Here is a 19,381-nt window from a genome sequence, read left to right as displayed (position 1 = left end):
GACGCTCGGTAACGGTTCGGTGACATCACAGCTGTGTCACGCTCGGTAACAGCTCGGTAACATCTCGCAGCTGTGAGACGCTCGGCAACAGCTCGGTAACATCTCACAGCTGTGTCACGCTCGGTAACATCTCGGTAACATCTCACAACTGTGAGACGCTCGGTAACGGTTCGGTGACATCTCACAGCTGTGTCACGCTCGGTAACAGTTCGGTAACATCTCGCAGCTGTGTCACGCTCGGTAACATCTCGGTAACATCTCACAACTGTGAGACGCTCGGTAACGGTTCGGTAACATCTCGCAGCTGTGTCACGCTCGGTAACATCTCGGTAACATCTCACAGCTGTGATACGCTCAGTAACATCTCGGCAACATCTCACAGCTGTGTCACGCTCGGTAACATCTCGGTAACATCTCACAACTGTGAGACGCTCGGTAACGGTTCGGTGACATCTCACAGCTGTGTCACGCTCGGTAACAGTTCGGTAGCATCTCGCAGCTGTGTCACGCTCGGTAACATCTCGGTAACATCTCACAACTGTGAGACGCTCGGCAACAGCTCGGTAACATGTCACAGCTGTGTCACGCTCGGTAGCATCTCGGTAACATCTCACAGCTGTGATACGCTCAGTAACATCTCGGCAACATCTCACAGCTGTGTCACGCTCGGTAGCATCTCGTTTACATCACAGCTGTGATATGCTATGTAACATCTCGGTAACATCTCACAGCTCCGATCGCTCAGCAACATCTCGGTAACATCTTACAGCTGTGAGACGCTCAGTAACATCTCGGTAACATTTCACAACTGTGAGACACTCAGTAACATCTCGGTAACACCTTATAGCTGTGGACGCTCAATAACATTTCGGTAACATCTGACAGCTGCAATACGCTCAGTAACATCTCGGTAACACCTTATAGCTGTGAGACGCTCAGTAACATCTCGGTAACATCTCACAGCTGTGATACGCTCAAAAGCAGTAGCAGTAGCAGCAGCATACTGCTTAATCCTTAGAGCTATGAGTATTTCATATTAATCATACGTGTCTGGTTCTGGGCTCCCTTCCTCCTATGCTTGTCGCGAACGTAATCGAAACTTCCGTCGCGCGATGACACTTCGTACCGCCAACGAGCATTTTGTGCGTCCTTGAAATGGGATATGAAAAGCAGCGGCCGACCCAGGCGCAACATCAAACCAACCCAACTAGGCCCAACGGGAAACATTGTGACGGAACTTGGTGGCGAAGAAATACAAGATGCTCGTAAATAAATAAGACAACGCTTTGTGGGTCACATGCTGAGGAGTCAGCTGGGCATAATCGGTTGACCAGCTGGAGCGAGGAAGACGCTTTCCTGTGACGTTCGCCACCCGCCGCTGGCGAAACTGAACCGACCGCACTGGTAAGCATACTGTAGCGTTTTCACTGATAATGATAATTCGAGGTTGATTTCAGCGTAGTACCTTGGTGGCGGCAGATCAGTTCCCCCCACGGCCGTTTGAACCTGTCATAACGCCATGTCTGCCGTTGACTGCCGCCTGGACACAACATGACGTCATCTCAATTACAGTGATGGCTTGACGTGCAAATTGAAATGTATATCCTAAAAAGAAAGTTCAGGCGACGGCGAGCCAGGTATGAATGACGTAGATCTGTCCGCAGGGCGAAGGGTCACCTGGACACGCTGGTGGCAGCAGGTTAAGGTCAGATAGCGACAGATAGGATCGAAATTGGTGGGATACTGCCTGTTTTGCAAAGATTGGTCACCCCATTCGCCACTGGCTGGAATTTAACAAACCCTGGAGTAACCATTGGGGACACAAATGTGTCTCAAGCAGGCCCTCGTAGGTACGCAGGATCGTGCAAAGGTGGCGAGATGCCATCCGCACTCGGCTTGATACTGTTCCAGCGGAGCCGAATCTGACTCCGGCTCAGCGCATGGGCCCATAACACAACGTCGATGCGACTCTGTATCAAACACGGCACTTATTGCTGAGGTGGTCGATTCCGATCACCAACGGTTAATGACATAGATCGCTCCACACAGGCTTAACAGGGAGAATTCGTTTTGGCAATAATACCGTTATTCATGCTTAGTACTTTGTATCATTCCATTTGATCCGCATATAAGTTTATGCATTGTAAACATATTTTGTCACTGACGTTTGGTGACTTGTGACACACAGGGGCGGTTCCAGAGGGGGGGGGGGGCACGGGACCATGCCCCCCCCCTTGGTCCCGAATGGGCCCATTGTCTCCCAAGGGGCCCATGCAGTTTTTTAATACAAAACGCAAAAAACTAGATATCTCTGAACTTCCAGACGACCGAGAACAATTGTAAGCGAAAGTGAAGGGCCTATGATAAGTCAAAAAAGAATTCATTGATTGGAAAAATTGGGAACTGGAAACTTCAAGCCTCATTTCACTGTCTTCGGGCCGATGCTGTCACTGGGAGACCCATATGCCCACTTGCGTGGTCATTTCAATAGTCAAGGGGCATTCCACGTGGCCCTTCATTTCTCTGCATTTGCTCGAGGGACTCTGCGCTGTTGTTGAGGCCCTTCCTGCCAGCGTGCCGGGACACTCGTCAACCACGGGCCCTTCCGTGTGTTCTTTCCATTCGCCAGAAAGGCTGTGTGAGCTATAGCTGGGGTCCCATATCTTAACCTGCCGGGGTATTCTCTGTTGCCCAGGGGCCATTTACGTGGGTCTCAGTTAACCTACCGACACACTTGCGATATGCTCACGGGCCCTCTTCATTGGTCTAGGGCAGTTCCAATTTATGGCTCTGCACTCTTGTCGGAGGCCCATCTGATAGCCTGCTTGGGCACAACAGTCGTTCGGGAACCCTTCACACTGGGTCTTTTCTTAATGGGGATTCTACGCTTTTTAGGGGGGGAGGGGCTATCTGATAGCGTTCGGGGGTCCTCTACATTGGGCCTAGGGCACGTGCTATTTGAATGGGTCCCACGCACTTGTCAGGGCCTCTCTGTTCGCTCCTCGGCCACACTGGATTGCTCGGGGCCCTGCACATTGGTTCTCAGTGTTTGAAATAAGGGCCCTCTGCTTCTATCGGGGCCATCCGATAACCTGTTCGGGTACACTCCATCTTTCGGCGGCCCTCGGCATCGGGCTTTGGATAATTCTTATTTGAATGGAGGACCTTACGCCCCTGTCGGGGCCTCTTCTGATAAGATGCTCGGGCCGATTCAATCGTGGGGACCTCTACATGTGGTTTTTGGGTACATACTTTTTGAATGGAGGGCCCTCCGCGCTTTTCGGGGACCCTATCTGGTAACCTGCTCTGGCGCATTCGATTATTTGGGCCCTCTACATCGTGTTATGGATATTTCATATTTGAACAGAAGGCCGTACGCCGGGACCCCGTCTGTTAACCTGCTCGGACACACTCGAATATCCGGGGGCTTTCCACATAGTGTCTTGGACACTTTATATCTGAATTGAGGGTCGTACGTGCCTGGCGGAGGCCCCATATGTTCGCCGCTTCGGCCACACTGAATTGTCCGGGGGCCCTACTTATTGGATCCTGGCGTTTGTATTTAGGGCTCTACACTCCTGTCTGGGCCACCTGATAATCTGCTTGGTTATACTCCATCTTTCGGGAGCCCTCTGCTCTGGGTTTTGGGTACTTCTGATTTGAATGGAGGGCCCTACGTTCTTCTCGGGCCCTTCTGATAAGCTGCTCGAGCACATTCTGTCATTCTGGGGTCATTCACATAAGATCGTCGGTGCGCTCCATTCGAATGGAGGGTCTTACGCTCTTGTTGGGAGCCCTATTTGTTAATCTGCTCGGGCACACTCGACCATTCAGAGGCGCTCTTCATTGGGTTTGGGATACTTCCTTTTTGAATGGAGGGCCCTGCGCTCCTGACGCCGGCCCTATGTGTGAACCGGCTCTGATGCACTGGATCAATCGGGGGGGGGGGGGGGGGGGGGGGGTCCTCTGCATTGGGTCTTGAATACTTCTTATTTGAAAGGAGTGCCATGCGCTCTTTTTGGGGAGCTTATCTGTTAACCTGCTCGGGCACACTTGAATATTCGGGGGCCCCCTACATTGGGTCTTGGGCAGTTCCTATTTGAATGAAGGACCCTACGCTGCTGATCGGGCCCCTTTATGCTAACCTATTCGGGCGCACTCGATCGCTCAGAGCCCTACACATGGTGTCGTGAGTATTTATTTTTGGAATAGATGGCCCTATGTTCGTTGTGGACCCCATCTGTTAAGCTGCTCGAGCCGGTGGCGGATTCAGAGGGGGGGGGGGGGGGTGGAAGGGAGGCACAGGACCATGCCCCATGGACCATGCCGAGGGGACCTAAGGGCTCCGAAGGGGCCATAAGAGGCCGGACGGACGCAGTTTTTTTACAACAAAGACAACAAAGTTGGAAGCCTTTGGGCATCCAGACGACCAAAAACAGTTGCTAGTAAAAGTAATGAGTTCATAAGCATACCGAGATAATTTTTTGCTGATTGAGGAAGTGTCGCTGGGGGAAAATTTTGGAGCTCATCACGCTGTCTAGAGCCATTGTGCTGTTGGTTTCCTGGCCGCATATGTCCAACTTGCCGGGACAATCTGATCGCCAAGGAGCTTTCCGCATTGCCCTTGATATCTCCGCATTTTCTCGTAGGGCCTAATGTGCTGTTGGGATGCTATCTGCCTCCATGCCTGAGCGCTGACGATCGATCAGGTTTTTCTCCGCGAATTCTCCCCGTTCGCCCGAAAGGCTCTGTACGCTTTTTTCCACGACCCATGTGCCAGGGTACACTCAGTTGCTCGCGGGCCCTTCATTTATGTCTCGAGCTCTTCCTACTTGCTCGAAAGGCCTTGTACTGTTGCTAGGGCTTTTATAAGGTAGGGCACGGAGACGCTCCATGCTCAGGGGTGTGGCGTTTATGGAGCTGGATCAGCTCGCGTATTGTCTGGCTCGGTGCGAGCAATAAAACGCGTGGTAACGGTCGGTGGGGAAGTTGTTTATCATTCCAAGGTCAATAGGGGTTTGTTTCATATGGTATCCCGGGAGGGTATGACAACACAGGGGAATGTGAATGATTTTCATTGCAACGAGACATAGACACTACCTCCCTCCCCTTCTTCAGATGATAGCTTACACATAGTCCTTCATCCACTCGGTCTGGCGCCGCGCGCGGTGACGCATGGTCGGGGAACACACTGGCGCCGGGGACGAGGTCGTGGCGTGGGACGCCGCAGTAGCGGCGCGGAAAGTAGGGGTGTGGCGCCGCATGGTCTCGAGGATGTCATCCATCGCCTGTTCTTCGTCCTCTTCTTCGGAGCGATCAGCGCCCTGTCCACGGAGGTGCGGGCATTTTTTTAATAGCGACGCGTTTCTCGTCACCTAGTGACATCCACGTGATGCGGTGACCATGGTGCCTTGGATTCCGGTCCCTTCTTATGGCGCTGGGCAGAACCGAGGTGTCAGCTCTTCTGAGTAGTGGTGTGCGGTGTTGGTCGGTAGTTTCGTAGAAACTTGTTCATTTCCTGCTTGATCGGGCGTTGCTCGACGACAGCAGCTTTCACAGCTTTTGATAGCGTTCTCGTGAAACGTTCTGCTTCTCCATTAGCTCTTGGCCACAACGGGGTGATCCTGCGGTGCTTGAAGCCGATTTATCCCATCCAATGTCCATTTCATTGCAGCGATACACAGACACTACGAGGGGTCATCTACTTTGATCGATATCTCTCCCCCTTTGGACTCATTTGCGGAGGACTCCTCACTCCTATCAAGGCTCGTGTTGTTTACCTGCTCACGCACTCTTGACCGGACAGGGGTATGAATTCATGGTCTTGGATAATTCCCCTTGGCTCGGAAGTCTCTGTGTTCTGCCCGGGGCCTTATATAACAGCCTGCCGGGGCACTACCGGTCGTTCGTGGGCCCCTACGTTGGCTTGGGTTCTTTTTGCTTGCTCTGCGGACCCTATACTTGATAACGGAAGTCACTTTCTTGACTTCCTGTGGCACCCATGATCGCTCAGGTTTCGTCCCTATTGGCCTTGGTACTTTCGCCTCGGAGCAGGGGTCGAACATGCACCGATGAATTTTTACGTGCAATTGCCGAACGTAAGTTATATGCCGCCGACGTCCTATGTATCATTTTCATTAGCTATTGAAGGTGTGACACTTATTACACTAATGCATTATGTTCTTAGCATATTTCGAGCGCTAGGATATGTTGTACTCCTTTATAACAGAGCAAAAATTCTGTACTAGTCATCAGCCATCAATTGATGGCATCGCCCAACCGGCTAGCTGTAAAAAACATAAGCTAGAAATCAAGTTAATGCTTGGTTTTGATGGTTGTTAACAGTTATCTCAAGTTTAGTTTGCCTGTTGTCCCGAAAACTTAGCCTCAAAATCACAGCATTTAAAATGATCTGCAGAAAGTGAGTGAATTCTATGTGTATGCATGCGTAGCATACCTAACTTTATAAGGCCGTGCACAGTAAGATGGGTTTCCGTATTTATGAAATAGATAAATAGGTAATTACATACGTGCATATATACGTGCCTTAATATGGATATATATATATATATATATATATATATATATATATATATATATATATATACACGTGTATATATGCTACAGAAAACTTGTCTTAAAATGTAATGACCGAAATTCAAGGATATTTTCTCGAGGGGGCCACACACTCCAGGGGGCCCCACAATGTTGAGTGCATCCCCCCCTTGATGTAATCTTGGATCCGCCCATGGTGACACAAACGCCGACTAAAAGCAAAGTTTCAGTTTTGGCTGAAAACAAATTTGGCTGATCCTGGATTCGAATACTCGTGCAAGTTTTTGATTATCAGTTGGCATGTTAACGAGGGGGGACGGGCAATCACCGCGTTGCATTAAATTTAGCTGCACTATATCTTTTATTTTCTGGGCTATTTTGGCGCAGATGTGTCAATCTGATTAACGAGTAAACGTTCAACATTTCCGTGCACGCGAATCGCTCCACTAATGTGTTTCGGAGGGCGATGTGTCGCCGAGCGGGGGTGAGACGCGGCAACTCGGATTAGCCCTGTAATAATTGGATGAATGGTGAAGAGGATTTTTTGTACTGTATGAGGGACGAAATTGGGTTCTGTGAATGGTATAAAAGTGATAATCAAATGAGCGGTGCCTGATATGGTATGGTCGGAGTGTAGAGTGTTACTGAATGCTGTTTTACCCGTGGTTCTGGGCTCAAACATTTGATTTAAGGAATTCAGGTTGAAAAGATGTCTCTTTGTGATAAATTAAGATGAATTTGTACACACACACCCAATAATGCTTGATACAGATGTATTGAATTTTATGAGAGGTTGGGTATTTTTATTTTTGTATTCTATCATATTGTTTTTGGTTTGTTTCACACACTTATGCATTTCCAGGCTAGACCATAAAATTGCATGCTTTTCAGAGTGTGTCCATTCTCAATCTATCCATCTGGAACTAAAATTAATCAGCTATGCTGGGTACCTACATGACATTTGTGCACTGTACCTTATGCTCACTTCTAGCATTTCAGGTCATACAAAAATGATCAGTTTTTACATTGTTTCTAGGGGAGAGATTTTTGGGGTTTGTCTGACATACCTTTGCATTATCACACATGGCTTGTTATGTACTGAGATTGGTGCCAACCATTTGCCAAGCTCTGAGTGGTCAAATTTATTATGTATGCATCCTGTTATTGAAATTGTTACTGTGCTATTGCTGCTACACAGGACATGTTCATGTATTGTATAACATGTTTCAGTCACAATGATCTGTTTGGTATTGTGACAAGTCTTGTCTTCTGGTGTAAGGAACCATATTCTGTTGGGGGCTCAATATAATCACGGTGTAATGATAAACTTGAATATACCAGTCTCCTGGTATATGAAGTTTCATGAACTCAGCAGAATGAACTCAGGTGGTTAGCTGCTTAGAGACTATCCCAAACATGATCAAGATTCAGGCCTCTGGCAGATGTTAAGTTAGTGAAGATCAGTTAATATAATTACAAGGTATCCTGAGGTCACGTAACACACTGGGCTGACAGAGCAGTATTTACTGCATTGCTGATTAAGATTGCAAGTGTGCATGAAAGTCTAAGGGAATAATAGTATTGAGGCTGCTCATCTCTCAGATAAATCACCCTTTTATCATAAGATGCTGATATTTCACAACATGTGTATCTAACATGCATGTGCAACTGCTACATGACAGGATCCTATCAAAATAAATGTTAAGTGCCCACCTGTCATACAAGATATGCCTGGAGCAACATTAATACCTGTGACTGAGATATAGGTTCTCTTCACAGTTGCACAAGCCCAGACATTTCTGACTGACACATGCATTTCATTTGATATCCGCATATTTGCAGCCTAATACATATTTTGTGACAAAAGCATGTGGCTTGCATACTCATTAATTAAGAAGGTGTCTCAGTGGTCACTAATGTGTTGCTTGGCAACTGACCTGTAAACCCTTTTTTTGAAAGTGTATCATACCTAAAAGACAATATTTCTTCAGAATATATGGGCAGAACATGTATAGATTGCCTCTGCTTTTCATATTTTTTTATGAGACAATCGGTAGTCTTATTGACCCATTAGATTGATGGTCATATTGATGCCACTATCAACAACTCCAATGAATAGCATGTGGATTTAGCAGTGCTTATGGTGTTTGATTCCTCACTATATGTGCCCTGCCTGCCAGGGTGAGAGGCAGCAGGAAGTTCCATAAAGTCTCAGCAGTAGAGTGTGTTTTTAAGTACCAATGGCAACATCAACAACTTACCAGTGCACTAATTAACTCCAAACTTGCCCCATGTGTGAGAAGGGCAGTCATCATAGAGGGCTCTCATTTTTGCTAACAGCTTGTTCCAGTTCAGTATAGGAGAATCGTGGAACTATTTTTACAATGTTAGCCCATAGCATCAGGGCATGTTAGCTCATAGCATCAGGCCTTATTTCTCTTTAATTCTGCTATTTTTTTATCATATTCAGATGCATGCTTCAAACCACGCATTTCACATGAACTTATTTATTTTGTCATGCATCTACATCATTTCCAGGCCTGAGTGAAGTTCAACAAGAGCCATCATGAAAGACACTGGCAGGAGCAAAGGGGCGGCACCCACAGTGCAGCAGATCAATGCAGACCGTGTCACACAGGTTAGTACCACACAAGGAACACACAACTTTTGAAGCAGCCTCCTCTGTGGCTACAGCTTGTGCCAATATGTGTTCAAATGCCACGTCCACATCACACTCTGCCTTGCATGGGTAGCTTCATTTCACAACTCTGTGTATGCTTGATTGCAAGTGGTCAGCAGGTTCTGCTGATGATGTCAAACATGTTTGGCATCACCAGGTGTGACAGGTGTAGATGCTCAGTATGTTTGGTTGAACCTCTCTGGCCATTGTTGGCTTCCAGACTTCATGCCAGTTTCTTTTGAGAATTGTCCTAAAATATTAGTTTGGCTTACTCCTCTGTTGCTGTAGCTGAACCCATTTCTTGAGTTCATTGGTGCAGGATGGGACCTGAAGATACATCAATAACTTTCACAGCTGGCCAATCAATACTGGTCCCCATACATTATCAGCGTGGATCAGCAGGCTCCATTCAACCCAGCTATCATTGAAGAAATCTACCAGCAGGAGCTCATTGGCTCAAAGTGAGTAATGCCTGCTGTCTGTGTCCTTCTCTTGTTTTGTGTTGTTTGGTTTGGTTTGGTTTTTGTTTTGTTTTGTTTTTTACTGTCTTGTCCTGGATCTCTCACTTTCTCTTACTTATTCCATGGTATGCTTACTTCCATCCATTTATCTGTCTTATCATTTTCCTTTGTCTTGTGCACATGCGTTTTTAGTTCATGTGTTTTTAGCTTACGTTACCGGTTCTCAGCTGGTGTCCGACAGTTTAAACCCATGTTATTTCCACCCTGTGTACTATGCGGGAATGTGCCGTCAAGTAAGCAGTATACTGCTGGCTGGCGACTAGCGGTATTTGCCGTCGGCCTGAGCCCAGTTTATTTCTGTCATCGGATTTCGAGAAAGAAATCATCGCGACTGCTTTCATATAAAGAAAATAGGAAACGTCGTCGCCGCAGTGTTCCACGGTGTTCGGCCCCATTGGAGCTGATACACCTCTGATCTGTGTCATGGCTGCCCGCAGTTTCGCCGTACGCCGTGTCATGCTGCTCGAGTTCTCGCAGTACTTGGAGAACTACCTGTGGCCCAACTACCAGCCGCGCCTGGCCACGCACGCTCACCTCATGTCGATCGTGGTCACCGTCAACGAGAAGGTCCGCGAGCGCGTCCCCGCCTGGCACGTGAGTGAATGTGCCGCGCAGCTGACGGAGGGTGAGGCAGGGAGCTGCAGACGGAGGGTGAGGCAGGGAGCTGCAGACGGAGGGTGAGGCTGGGAGCTGCAGACAGAGGGCGAGGCTGGGAACTGCAGACGGAGGGCGAGGCAGGGAGCTGCAGACAGAGGGCGAGGCTGGGAACTGCAGACGGAGGGTGAGGCAGGGAGCTGCAGACGGAGGGTGAGGCAGGGAGCTGCAGACGGATGGCGAGGCTGGGGGCTGCAGACAGAGGGCGAGGCTGGGGGCTGCAGACATAGGGCGAGGCTGGGGGCTGCAGACATAGGGCGAGGCTGGGGGCTGCAGACGGAGGGCGAGGCTGGGAGCTGCAGACGGAGGGGGAGGCAGGGAGCTGCAGACGGAGGGCGAGGCTGGGAGCTGCAGACATAGGGCGAGGCTGGGGGCTGCAGACATAGGGCGAGGCTGGGGGCTGCAGACGGAGGGCGAGGCTGGGAGCTGCAGACGGAGGGTGAGGCAGGGAGCTGCAGACGGAGGGCGAGGCTGGGAGCTGCAGACGGAGGGTGAGGCAGGGAGCTGCAGACGGAGGGTGAGGCTGGGAGCTGCAGACAGAGGGCGAGGCTGGGAGCTGCGGACAGAGGGCGAGGCTGGGGGCTGCAGACATGGGGCGAGGCTGGGGGCTGCAGACAGACAGACGGAGGGCGAGGCTGGGGGCTGCAGACATAGGGCGAGGCTGGGAGCTGCATACGGAGGGTGAGGCTGGGAGCTGCAGACGGAGGGTGAGGCAGGGAGCTGCATACGGAGGGTGAGGCTGGGAGCTGCAGACAGAGGGCGAGGCTGGGAGCTGCAGACGGAGGGTGAGGCAGGGGGCTGCAGACAGAGGGCGAGGCTGGGAGCTGCAGACAGAGGGTGAGGCAGGGGGCTGCTGACAGAAGGCGAGGCTGGGAGCTGCAGATGGAGGGCGAGGCTGGGAGCTGCAGACAGACAGACGGAGAGCGAGGCTGGGGGCTGCAGACGGAGGGTGAGGCAGGGGGCTGCAGACAGAGGGCGAGGCTGGGGGCTGCTGACGGAGGGTGAGGCTGGGGTGGGGCTGCTGACAGAGGGCGGGGCTGGGAGCTGCAGACAGAGGGCGAGGCTGGGAGCTGCAGACAGAGGGCGAGGCTGGGAGCTGCAGACGGAGGGCGAGGCTGGAAGCTGCAGACGGAGGACGAGGCTGGGGCTGCAGACGGGGGGCGAGGCTGGGGCTGCTGACGGAGGGCAAAGCTGAGGGCTGCAGAAAGACGTAGAGCGAGGCCGGGGCTGGGCGCTACCGTGCTGACCACGGGCGTCGTGGCAGCGCGGATGCAGGGGGTGGCTGCAACAGGTTTTGGCGGTGCGTCAGTACGCATGGCTCTGTGATGGTGTCTAACGAACTCGTGACTCGGTATTTCATTGTTTTTCCAACATGAGAAATCAGGCAAAACCGTGTCTTGAGTCACAGTTGGTTTTTCGTACATGACAAAGTTGTACGGTGACACTTGACGCAAGCCTGCTGTCTTGATGGAGTGTGCCGTTTCAGCGAACTGTGATCTCAATGAAAGGCTGTGGTGTCACGATGGTATGATCGACGCGGAGTTCGTCAGCTCTGCGAGCCCAGATCGCCGTTTGACCCCGCTCGGTCCGCTCTGGCAGCCGTTTGTCAAGGCGCCGCAGCACTTCGCCGAGTTCTTCCACCAAGTAACCACCACCTGTCTGGAGCGCGTGTCGTTCCGGGAGATGACGGCGCTGCTGGTCTTCCTCGACTACTGCTTCAACAGCATGGAGGTGGAGCTGGTGCGCGCCCAGGTGCAGCGGCTCGTCTCGCTGCCCATGTGGATTTGCCTGCTCGAGGTGTGTATCACTGCTCCAGCGGGCACGCCAGGCGCCGCGTTCACGCAGAACCGGCCGGCCGCAGAGCCGGTGCCGTGTTCGGTCGGGTGTCGATTGTGAAAGAAGTGGTGTATGCTCATGGTTTGGTTGCACTGTAGAACAGAGTTGGCCTTGTGTTACCAATTCCCAGCCTAACAGCCTTATCCCAACTACCATGGGTTCCATTTGGGTCGAAACTCGGAGCAGCGTGTTCTTATGTGGTGCACGTGCGGGTAAGGAACAGATGATGCCGCGCGTCTCCGCCATATAGCAAGCATGGATATTGTCCCATTTGCTTTGGTGTTCAATATGCGCACCGTTTTGCAGAAGCGGCGCGAGGCCGAACTGCGGCGCATCCCCAAATGGAGGAAGTTCTGGAAAATCCTCCAGAAGAAGGATGCCCAGCTGGACGAAAAGGAGAAGACCAAGCTGGACTTTCAGCGGAGGTTTCTGTACAATCTGATCCAGAAGTTTCTGAAGATATTGGAGAGTACGCCCGACGAAGGTATGTCGGGCCCTGGGCAAACACAGCAGCTTCCAGTGCACCACGAAGGTTTGAGCGCTTTACGACAGCGGCTCACGTGACGCGAAGACAGCCGCAGCACGGAAATGGCGCGCGATTGGTCGCTCCGCTTGCGCTGTCACACATTGTGGGCCTTCGTGTTTAGACAGAGTTGTATCTGAGGTTGAGGCTCCGTAACTGCGCAGCTCAAATATTGTGGGGTCGGGAAGCGCAGGTGAAAAGTGGGGATTCTGAAAGTGTTAAAAATATGTCGCATTCACTATATACGCCTCAAATTGCATGCGTCATTGCAGGCGACAGCTGTCACCCGAAATCGCGTTAGTTCTCAAACTAGCATGGTGTGGCAGCTGACATCAATAGGAGTGGAAAACTTCAGAGCGAAGGACTGAAGAACAGATCCCGCCCGTGGCATGACGTGGCTGTGTGTCTGTACGGGCCGAATGACGGAGAACAGATCCCGCCCGTGACATGACGTGGCTGTGTGTCTGTACGGGCCGAATGACGGAGAACAGATCCCGCCCGTGACATGACGTGGCTGTGTGTCTGTACCGGCCGAGTAACGTCAGCGCTGACCTGGACCGCCGGCGGCAGGCTACGTGGACCGGCGGCGCGTGGCCTACTGCGAACAAATGGTGCAGCTGATGATCGACCTGGAGGCATTGTTGCCAACGCGCCGCTTCTTCAACACGCTGCTGGACGACGCGCACCTAGTGGTGCGCTGCCGGCTGTCGGGCCTGGCCGAGCGCGAGGAGGGCAAGCTGTTCGTGCAGGTGGGTCGCCGCCCCGGGCCCAGGCAGGGCGGCTCGGCCCGCCGGGCTCAGAGCCGAGCCGCCGTTTGGGAACGGCACGTCTGCGAGATTGCGCTTACCTTACCTGACGTCATTAATTGTGTATGTGGGTGTCGTTACCTGAATTGACTAGGAACCATAGCTGGTGAACCTAAACCCCACTGAAGTGATGGGAGCCCAGTATGTGTATGCTAGATATGATGGCGTGTAGCAGCGTATGGTGAGTGTGGTAGCGTTAGGCTGTCGCGATGGTTGAGCGTCCGTCACCCGTGGTTTCAGCTGCTGGACATGCTGGCGTTCTACTCCCGGTTCGAGATCAACGATCAGACGGGCGACCCGCTGTCGGACCGCGACATGATGCAGCTCCACTACAGCCGCATCACTTCCCTGCAGGTGAGCGCCGCCCCCGCCGCCGCCTCCAGGCGAGCCGGAAGCTCGGGGCTGCTCTAGATCAACCGGGCGGCAGCGGCTTCGTTTCCTCATCGGCGCTGAGATGGGCCGTGCAAGGTCACAGCCTATGCTGGTCAGGTGCGACCAAGCACCGGCTACCGATCCGAACCGATCCAATAGTTTCTGTTGTCAGAGGTATTGAAGTTAATTATCCGTCATTAATATAGTTAGTTCCTTGTACTATCCCTGGGCGTGCGAGATGTTACCTACAATCATTCAGAACATATAAGTGGACGGTTGCTTCAGGTGCGGCGATGTTTGCAGGCGAGCTTGTTGATTGCGTGTCTGGCTGTGCTATTGAATGTGGTCCCTGTGGGCTTGCGTGCCGCGTCCCAGCCGTCGGTGACTCGGCGTGGCGCTTACCGCCACGCACCGCTCCCACCAGGTGGCGTCCTTCTCCAGCTGACCGCCACGTGTCGCTCCCACCAGGTGGCGTCCTTCTCCAGCTGACCGCCGCGTGCCGCCCCCTCCAGGTGGCGTCCTTCTCCAGCTGACCGCCTCCTGTCGCCCCCACCAGGTGGCGTCCTTCTCCAGCTGACCGCCTCCTGTCGCCCCCACCAGGTGGCGTCCTTCTCCAGCTGACCGCCACGTGTCGCCCCCACCAGGTGGCGTCCTTCTCCAGCTGACCGCCGCGTGCCGCCCCCTCCAGGTGGCATCCTTCTCCAGCTGACCGCCTCCTGTCGCCCCCACCAGGTGGCGTCCTTCTCCAGCTGACCGCCACGTGCCGCCCCCACCAGGTGGCGTCCTTCTCCAGCTGACCGCCACGTGTCGCCCCCACCAGGTGGCGTCCTTCTCCAGCTGACCGCCTCCTGTCGCCCCCACCAGGTGGCGTCCTTCTCCAGCTGACCGCCACGTGTCGCCCCCACCAGGTGGCGTCCTTCTCCAGCTGACCGCCACGTGTCGCCCCCACCAGGTGGCGTCCTTCTCCAGCTGACCGCCTCCTGTCGCCCCCACCAGGTGGCGTCCTTCTCCAGCTGACCGCCTCCTGTCGCCCCCACCAGGTGGCGTCCTTCTCCAGCTGACCGCCACGTGTCGCCCCCACCAGGTGGCGTCCTTCTCCAGCTGACCGCCTCCTGTCGCCCCCACCAGGTGGCGTCCTTCTCCAGCTGACCGCCTCCTGTCGCCCCCACCAGGTGGCGTCCTTCTCCAGCTGACCGCCACGTGTCGCCCCCCACCAGGTGGCGTCCTTCTCCAGCTGACCGCCTCCTGTCGCCCCCACCAGGTGGCGTCCTTCTCCAGCTGACCGCCTCCTGTCGCCCCCACCAGGTGGCGTCCTTCTCCAGCTGACCGCCTCCTGTCGCCCCCACCAGGTGGCGTCCTTCTCCAGCTGACCGCCACGTGCCGCCCCCACCAGGTGGCGTCCTTCTCCAGCTGACCGCCACGTGTCGCCCCACCAGGTGGCGTCCTTCTCCAGCTGACCGCCACGTGTCGCCCCCACCAGGTGGCGTCCTTCTCCAGCTGACCGCCACGTGTCGCCCCCACCAGGTGGCGTCCTTCTCCAGCTGACCGCCACGTGTCGCCCCCACCAGGTGGCGTCCTTCTCCAGCTGACCGCCTCCTGTCGCCCCCACCAGGTGGCGTCCTTCTCCAGCTGACCGCCTCCTGTCGCCCCCACCAGGTGGCGTCCTTCTCCAGCGACCGCCACGTGCCGCCCCCACCAGGTGGCGTCCTTCTCCAGCTGACCGCCTCCTGTCGCCCCCACCAGGTGGCGTCCTTCTCCAGCGACCGCCACGTGTCGCCCCCACCAGGTGGCGTCCTTCTCCAGCTGACCGCCACGTGCCGCCCCCACCAGGTGGCGTCCTTCTCCAGCTGACCGCCTCCTGTCGCCCCCACCAGGTGGCGTCCTTCTCCAGCTGACCGCCACGTGCCGCCCCCACCAGGTGGCGTCCTTCTCCAGCTGACCGCCTCCTGTCGCCCCCACCAGGTGGCGTCCTTCTCCAGCTGACCGCCTCCTGTCGCCCCCACCAGGTGGCGTCCTTCTCCAGCTGACCGCCACGTGTCGCCCCCACCAGGTGGCGTCCTTCTCCAGCTGACCGCCACGTGTCGCCCCCACCAGGTGGCGTCCTTCTCCAGCTGACCGCCACGTGTCGCCCCCACCAGGTGGCGTCCTTCTCCAGCTGACCGCCACGTGTCGCCCCCACCAGGTGGCGCCCTTCTCCAGCTGACCGCCTCCTGTCGCCCCCACCAGGTGACGTCCTTCTCCAGCTGACCGCCACGTGTCGCCCCCACCAGGTGGCGTCCTTCTCCAGCTGACCGCCACGTGTCGCCCCCACCAGGTGGCGCCCTTCTCCAGCTGACCGCCTCCTGTCGCCCCCACCAGGTGGCGTCCTTCTCCAGCTGACCGCCTCCTGTCGCCCCCACCAGGTGGCGTCCTTCTCCAGCTGACCGCCACGTGTCGCCCCCACCAGGTGGCGTCCTTCTCCAGCTGACCGCCACGTGCCGCCCCCACCAGGTGGCGTCCTTCTCTAGCTGACCGCCTCCTGTCGCCCCCACCAGGTGGCGTCCTTCTCCAGCTGACCGCCACGTGCCGCCCCCACCAGGTGGCGTCCTTCTCCAGCTGACCGCCTCCTGCCGCCCCCACCAGGTGGCGTCCTTCTCCAGCTGACCGCCGCGTGCCGCCCCCACCAGGTGGCGTCCTTCTCCAGCTGACCGCCGCGTGCCGCCCCCACCAGGTGGCGTCCTTCTCTAATTGACCGCCGCCTGTCGCCCCCACCAGGTGGCGTCCTTCTCTAAGTTCCCGGGGCTGCGTCAGTTCAGTCTCTCCAACGTGGCATCGGTGGACACGCGCGAGCAGCTGACCAAACAGTTCGGCGGGCTGACCAACCGGCAGCTGCACGAGGTGGCGGCGTTCCTGGCGCTGCTGCCCGACCCGCCGGCCCAGGCGGACGCCGAGAAGCCACAGTACGAGACGGAATTGCTGCTGGAGATGCTGGTGAGCGTGCCGCCGCTGCCGCACACGCAGTGGTGTACAGAAGGGCGGAACGGCGTGCTGTCGAGGACAAGGGGGAGGGGGGACACTGGCACGAGGGAGCGTGAACGCACTTAAACACAAATCGCACGCGCTTGAGCTATGGACGTGAGGTGCGTCACGCAAAGTGAGATCAGAATTAAGAGGTCGGTTGCAGTGCAGCAGTAATCCTAATCGCTTTGCATTTTGCTCTCATTGAGCACGATCTGCAGCATGGCTCGGTGCTCGCGCTCCTTCATGCAATGGTTGGTTCCCTGGCGTCTGATCAGCCTTGAACCGTCTGTGACAGAGCGCCAGCGTCGCGTGGTCTGGGCGCGGCGTGCCGGTGACCCCGGTCTGTGGGGTGCCCCCGGTCCTGCCGTGCTCTCCCCTGATCGGGCGGTGCCTCCGACGGCCAGGTCTCTCGCCACGAGCGGCGTACCTCGCAGCTGCAGGCGCTCAACGAGATGCCACTGTACCCGACCGAGGCCATCATCTGGGACAGCAACGTGGTGCCGAGCGAGTACTTCTCGGGCGAAGGCTGCCTGGCGCTGCCCAAGCTCAATCTGCAGTTCCTCACACTGCACGACTACCTGCTTCGCAACTTCAACCTGTTTCGGCTGGAATCAACATGTGAGTGAGTGGCTGGCAGGCATGGCGCAGACCCGCTGTCTGGCTGGCAGGTGTGGTGCAGACCCATTGTCTGGCCGGAGGGTGTGGCGCAGACCCGCTGCCTGGCCGGCGGGGGTGGCGCAGACCCGGGCTGACCGGTGGATGTGGCGTAGACCCACTGTTTGGCTGGTGGGTGTGGCGTAGACCCGCTGTCTGGCCGGCGGGTGTGGCGCAAACCCGCTGTCTGGCCGGTGGGTGTGGCGCAGACCCGCTGTCTGGCCGGCGGGTGTGGTGCAGACCCATTGTCTGGCCGGAGGGTGTGGCGCAGACCCGCTGTCTGGCCGGCGGGTGTGGCGCAGACCCGCTGTCTGACCGGTGGGTGTGGCGCAGACCCGCCGTTTGACCGGTGGGTGTGGCGCAGACCCGCTGTCTGACCGGTGGGTGTGGCGCAGACCCGCTGTCTGGCCGGCGGGTGTGGTGCAGACTCGCTGTCTGACCGGTGGGTGTGGCGCAGACCCGCCGTATGTCCGGCGGGCAGGCATGGCTCGGACGAATCAGAGAGCTGTGACTTAACTATGTACAAAAAGAAACACATTGCATGAAACGAGTGGTCCAGCCGTGGGGAGCTCTGGACGACTGAGCTCTTACGAGTCGGGGGGCCCGAAAGTACAAACTGTCAACGGAGTGATCGCATCTGGCGGTTCACTAGGCACATATTGTCCTGTTCGATGTGACCATCTGTGTGCAGTATATGTTACCTGGGATGACTATCTGAGAGCAATTTCATTGACATTTGGTATGCCGTCATTAAACTGATGTCGTGTCAAGACCACATGAATAATTCCTTTAAGGTGAATGGTTTGCTGTTTTCCTTTCGCCTGTTACTTATGAAAACTGTTTTCTGTCAAAGGATGACCCCCATGAGCTGTCCAGCTCCCCCTCCCATAACTGATGCTTTGTCGTGAACTGAGATGTGGATATTTGCTCGGTCGTACCACTTCAGTGTGGGACCATATATCTAGGCCCTTTGTCTCTGGCTTCTCAGCTTGTTAGGATTGTCCAGGAATCTGTCCATCCAGCGGACCGTCAGTGGTGATCTACCCGGGCTCCTGACCTAACCTGACCCCCCGGGTTCCGCGGCAGACGAGATACGGCAGGACATCGAGGACATCGTGCTGCGGCTCCAGCCATGGAAGAACGAGATCGGGGACACCATGTTCGGCGGCTGGGCGCGCATGGCGCAGCCTGTCGTCAGCTTCGCCATCGTGGAGGTGAGCGGGCGCGAGTGGTGACCTGGTGACCCCGGCACTGGCGGGCCGCGTCACAGGATAGCCCGACTGTGGTGTGACGTCCCTGTTGTCAGCTTCGCCATCGTGGAGGTGAGCGGGCGCGAGTGGTGACCTGGTGACCCCGCCACTGGCGGGCCGCGTCACAGGATAGCCCGACTGTGGTGTGACGTCCCTGTTGTCAGCTTCGCCATCGTGGAGGTGAGCGGGGCGCGAGTGGTGACCTGGTGACCCCGCCACTGGCGGGCCGCGTCACAGGATAGCCCAACTGTGGTGTGACGTGCCTGCAGTCGGGGCTGGGGTGTGACGTGCCTGCGGTCGGGGCTGTGGTGTGACGTGCCTGCAGTCGGGGCTGTGGTGTTACGTGCCTGCAGTCGGAGATGTGGTGTGACGTGCCTGCAGTCGGGGGCTGTGGTGTGACGTGCCTGCAGTCGGGGCTGTGGTGTGACGTGCCTGCGGTCGGGGCTGTGGTGTGACGTGCCTGCGGTCGGGGCTGTGGTGCGACGTGCCTGCAGTCGGGGCTGTGGTGTTACGTGCCTGCAGTCGGGAGA

The 19,381-nt window shown here is 55.5% G+C and overlaps 1 protein-coding gene across 1 annotated transcript in view; it reads left to right on the top strand.

Moving 5' to 3' along the window:
* The first annotated feature begins 6,987 nt into the window (after positions 1–6,987).
* The window catches only part of LOC119108422 (RNA helicase aquarius), a 30,440-nt gene continuing 18,046 nt past the window's right edge, over positions 6,988–19,381 (top strand). Inside the window, exons 1-11 of the mRNA XM_037231996.1 lie at positions 6,988–7,039; positions 9,094–9,193; positions 9,590–9,696; positions 10,194–10,350; positions 12,010–12,207; positions 12,553–12,730; positions 13,340–13,518; positions 13,816–13,929; positions 16,702–16,917; positions 17,352–17,565; positions 18,688–18,815. Coding sequence (XP_037087891.1) covers positions 9,122–9,193; positions 9,590–9,696; positions 10,194–10,350; positions 12,010–12,207; positions 12,553–12,730; positions 13,340–13,518; positions 13,816–13,929; positions 16,702–16,917; positions 17,352–17,565; positions 18,688–18,815 — 1,563 coding nt within the window. The 5' untranslated portion in view covers positions 6,988–7,039; positions 9,094–9,121. The remainder of the gene's footprint in view (positions 7,040–9,093; positions 9,194–9,589; positions 9,697–10,193; positions 10,351–12,009; positions 12,208–12,552; positions 12,731–13,339; positions 13,519–13,815; positions 13,930–16,701; positions 16,918–17,351; positions 17,566–18,687; positions 18,816–19,381) is intronic.

This window comes from Pollicipes pollicipes, unplaced genomic scaffold (genome assembly GCF_011947565.3).
Source record: "Pollicipes pollicipes isolate AB1234 unplaced genomic scaffold, Ppol_2.1 Scaffold_2555;HRSCAF=2994_pilon_pilon_pilon, whole genome shotgun sequence".
Lineage (NCBI taxonomy): Eukaryota > Metazoa > Arthropoda > Thecostraca > Pollicipedomorpha > Pollicipedidae > Pollicipes > Pollicipes pollicipes.
This window is presented reverse-complemented; position numbering and strand designations above follow the sequence as displayed.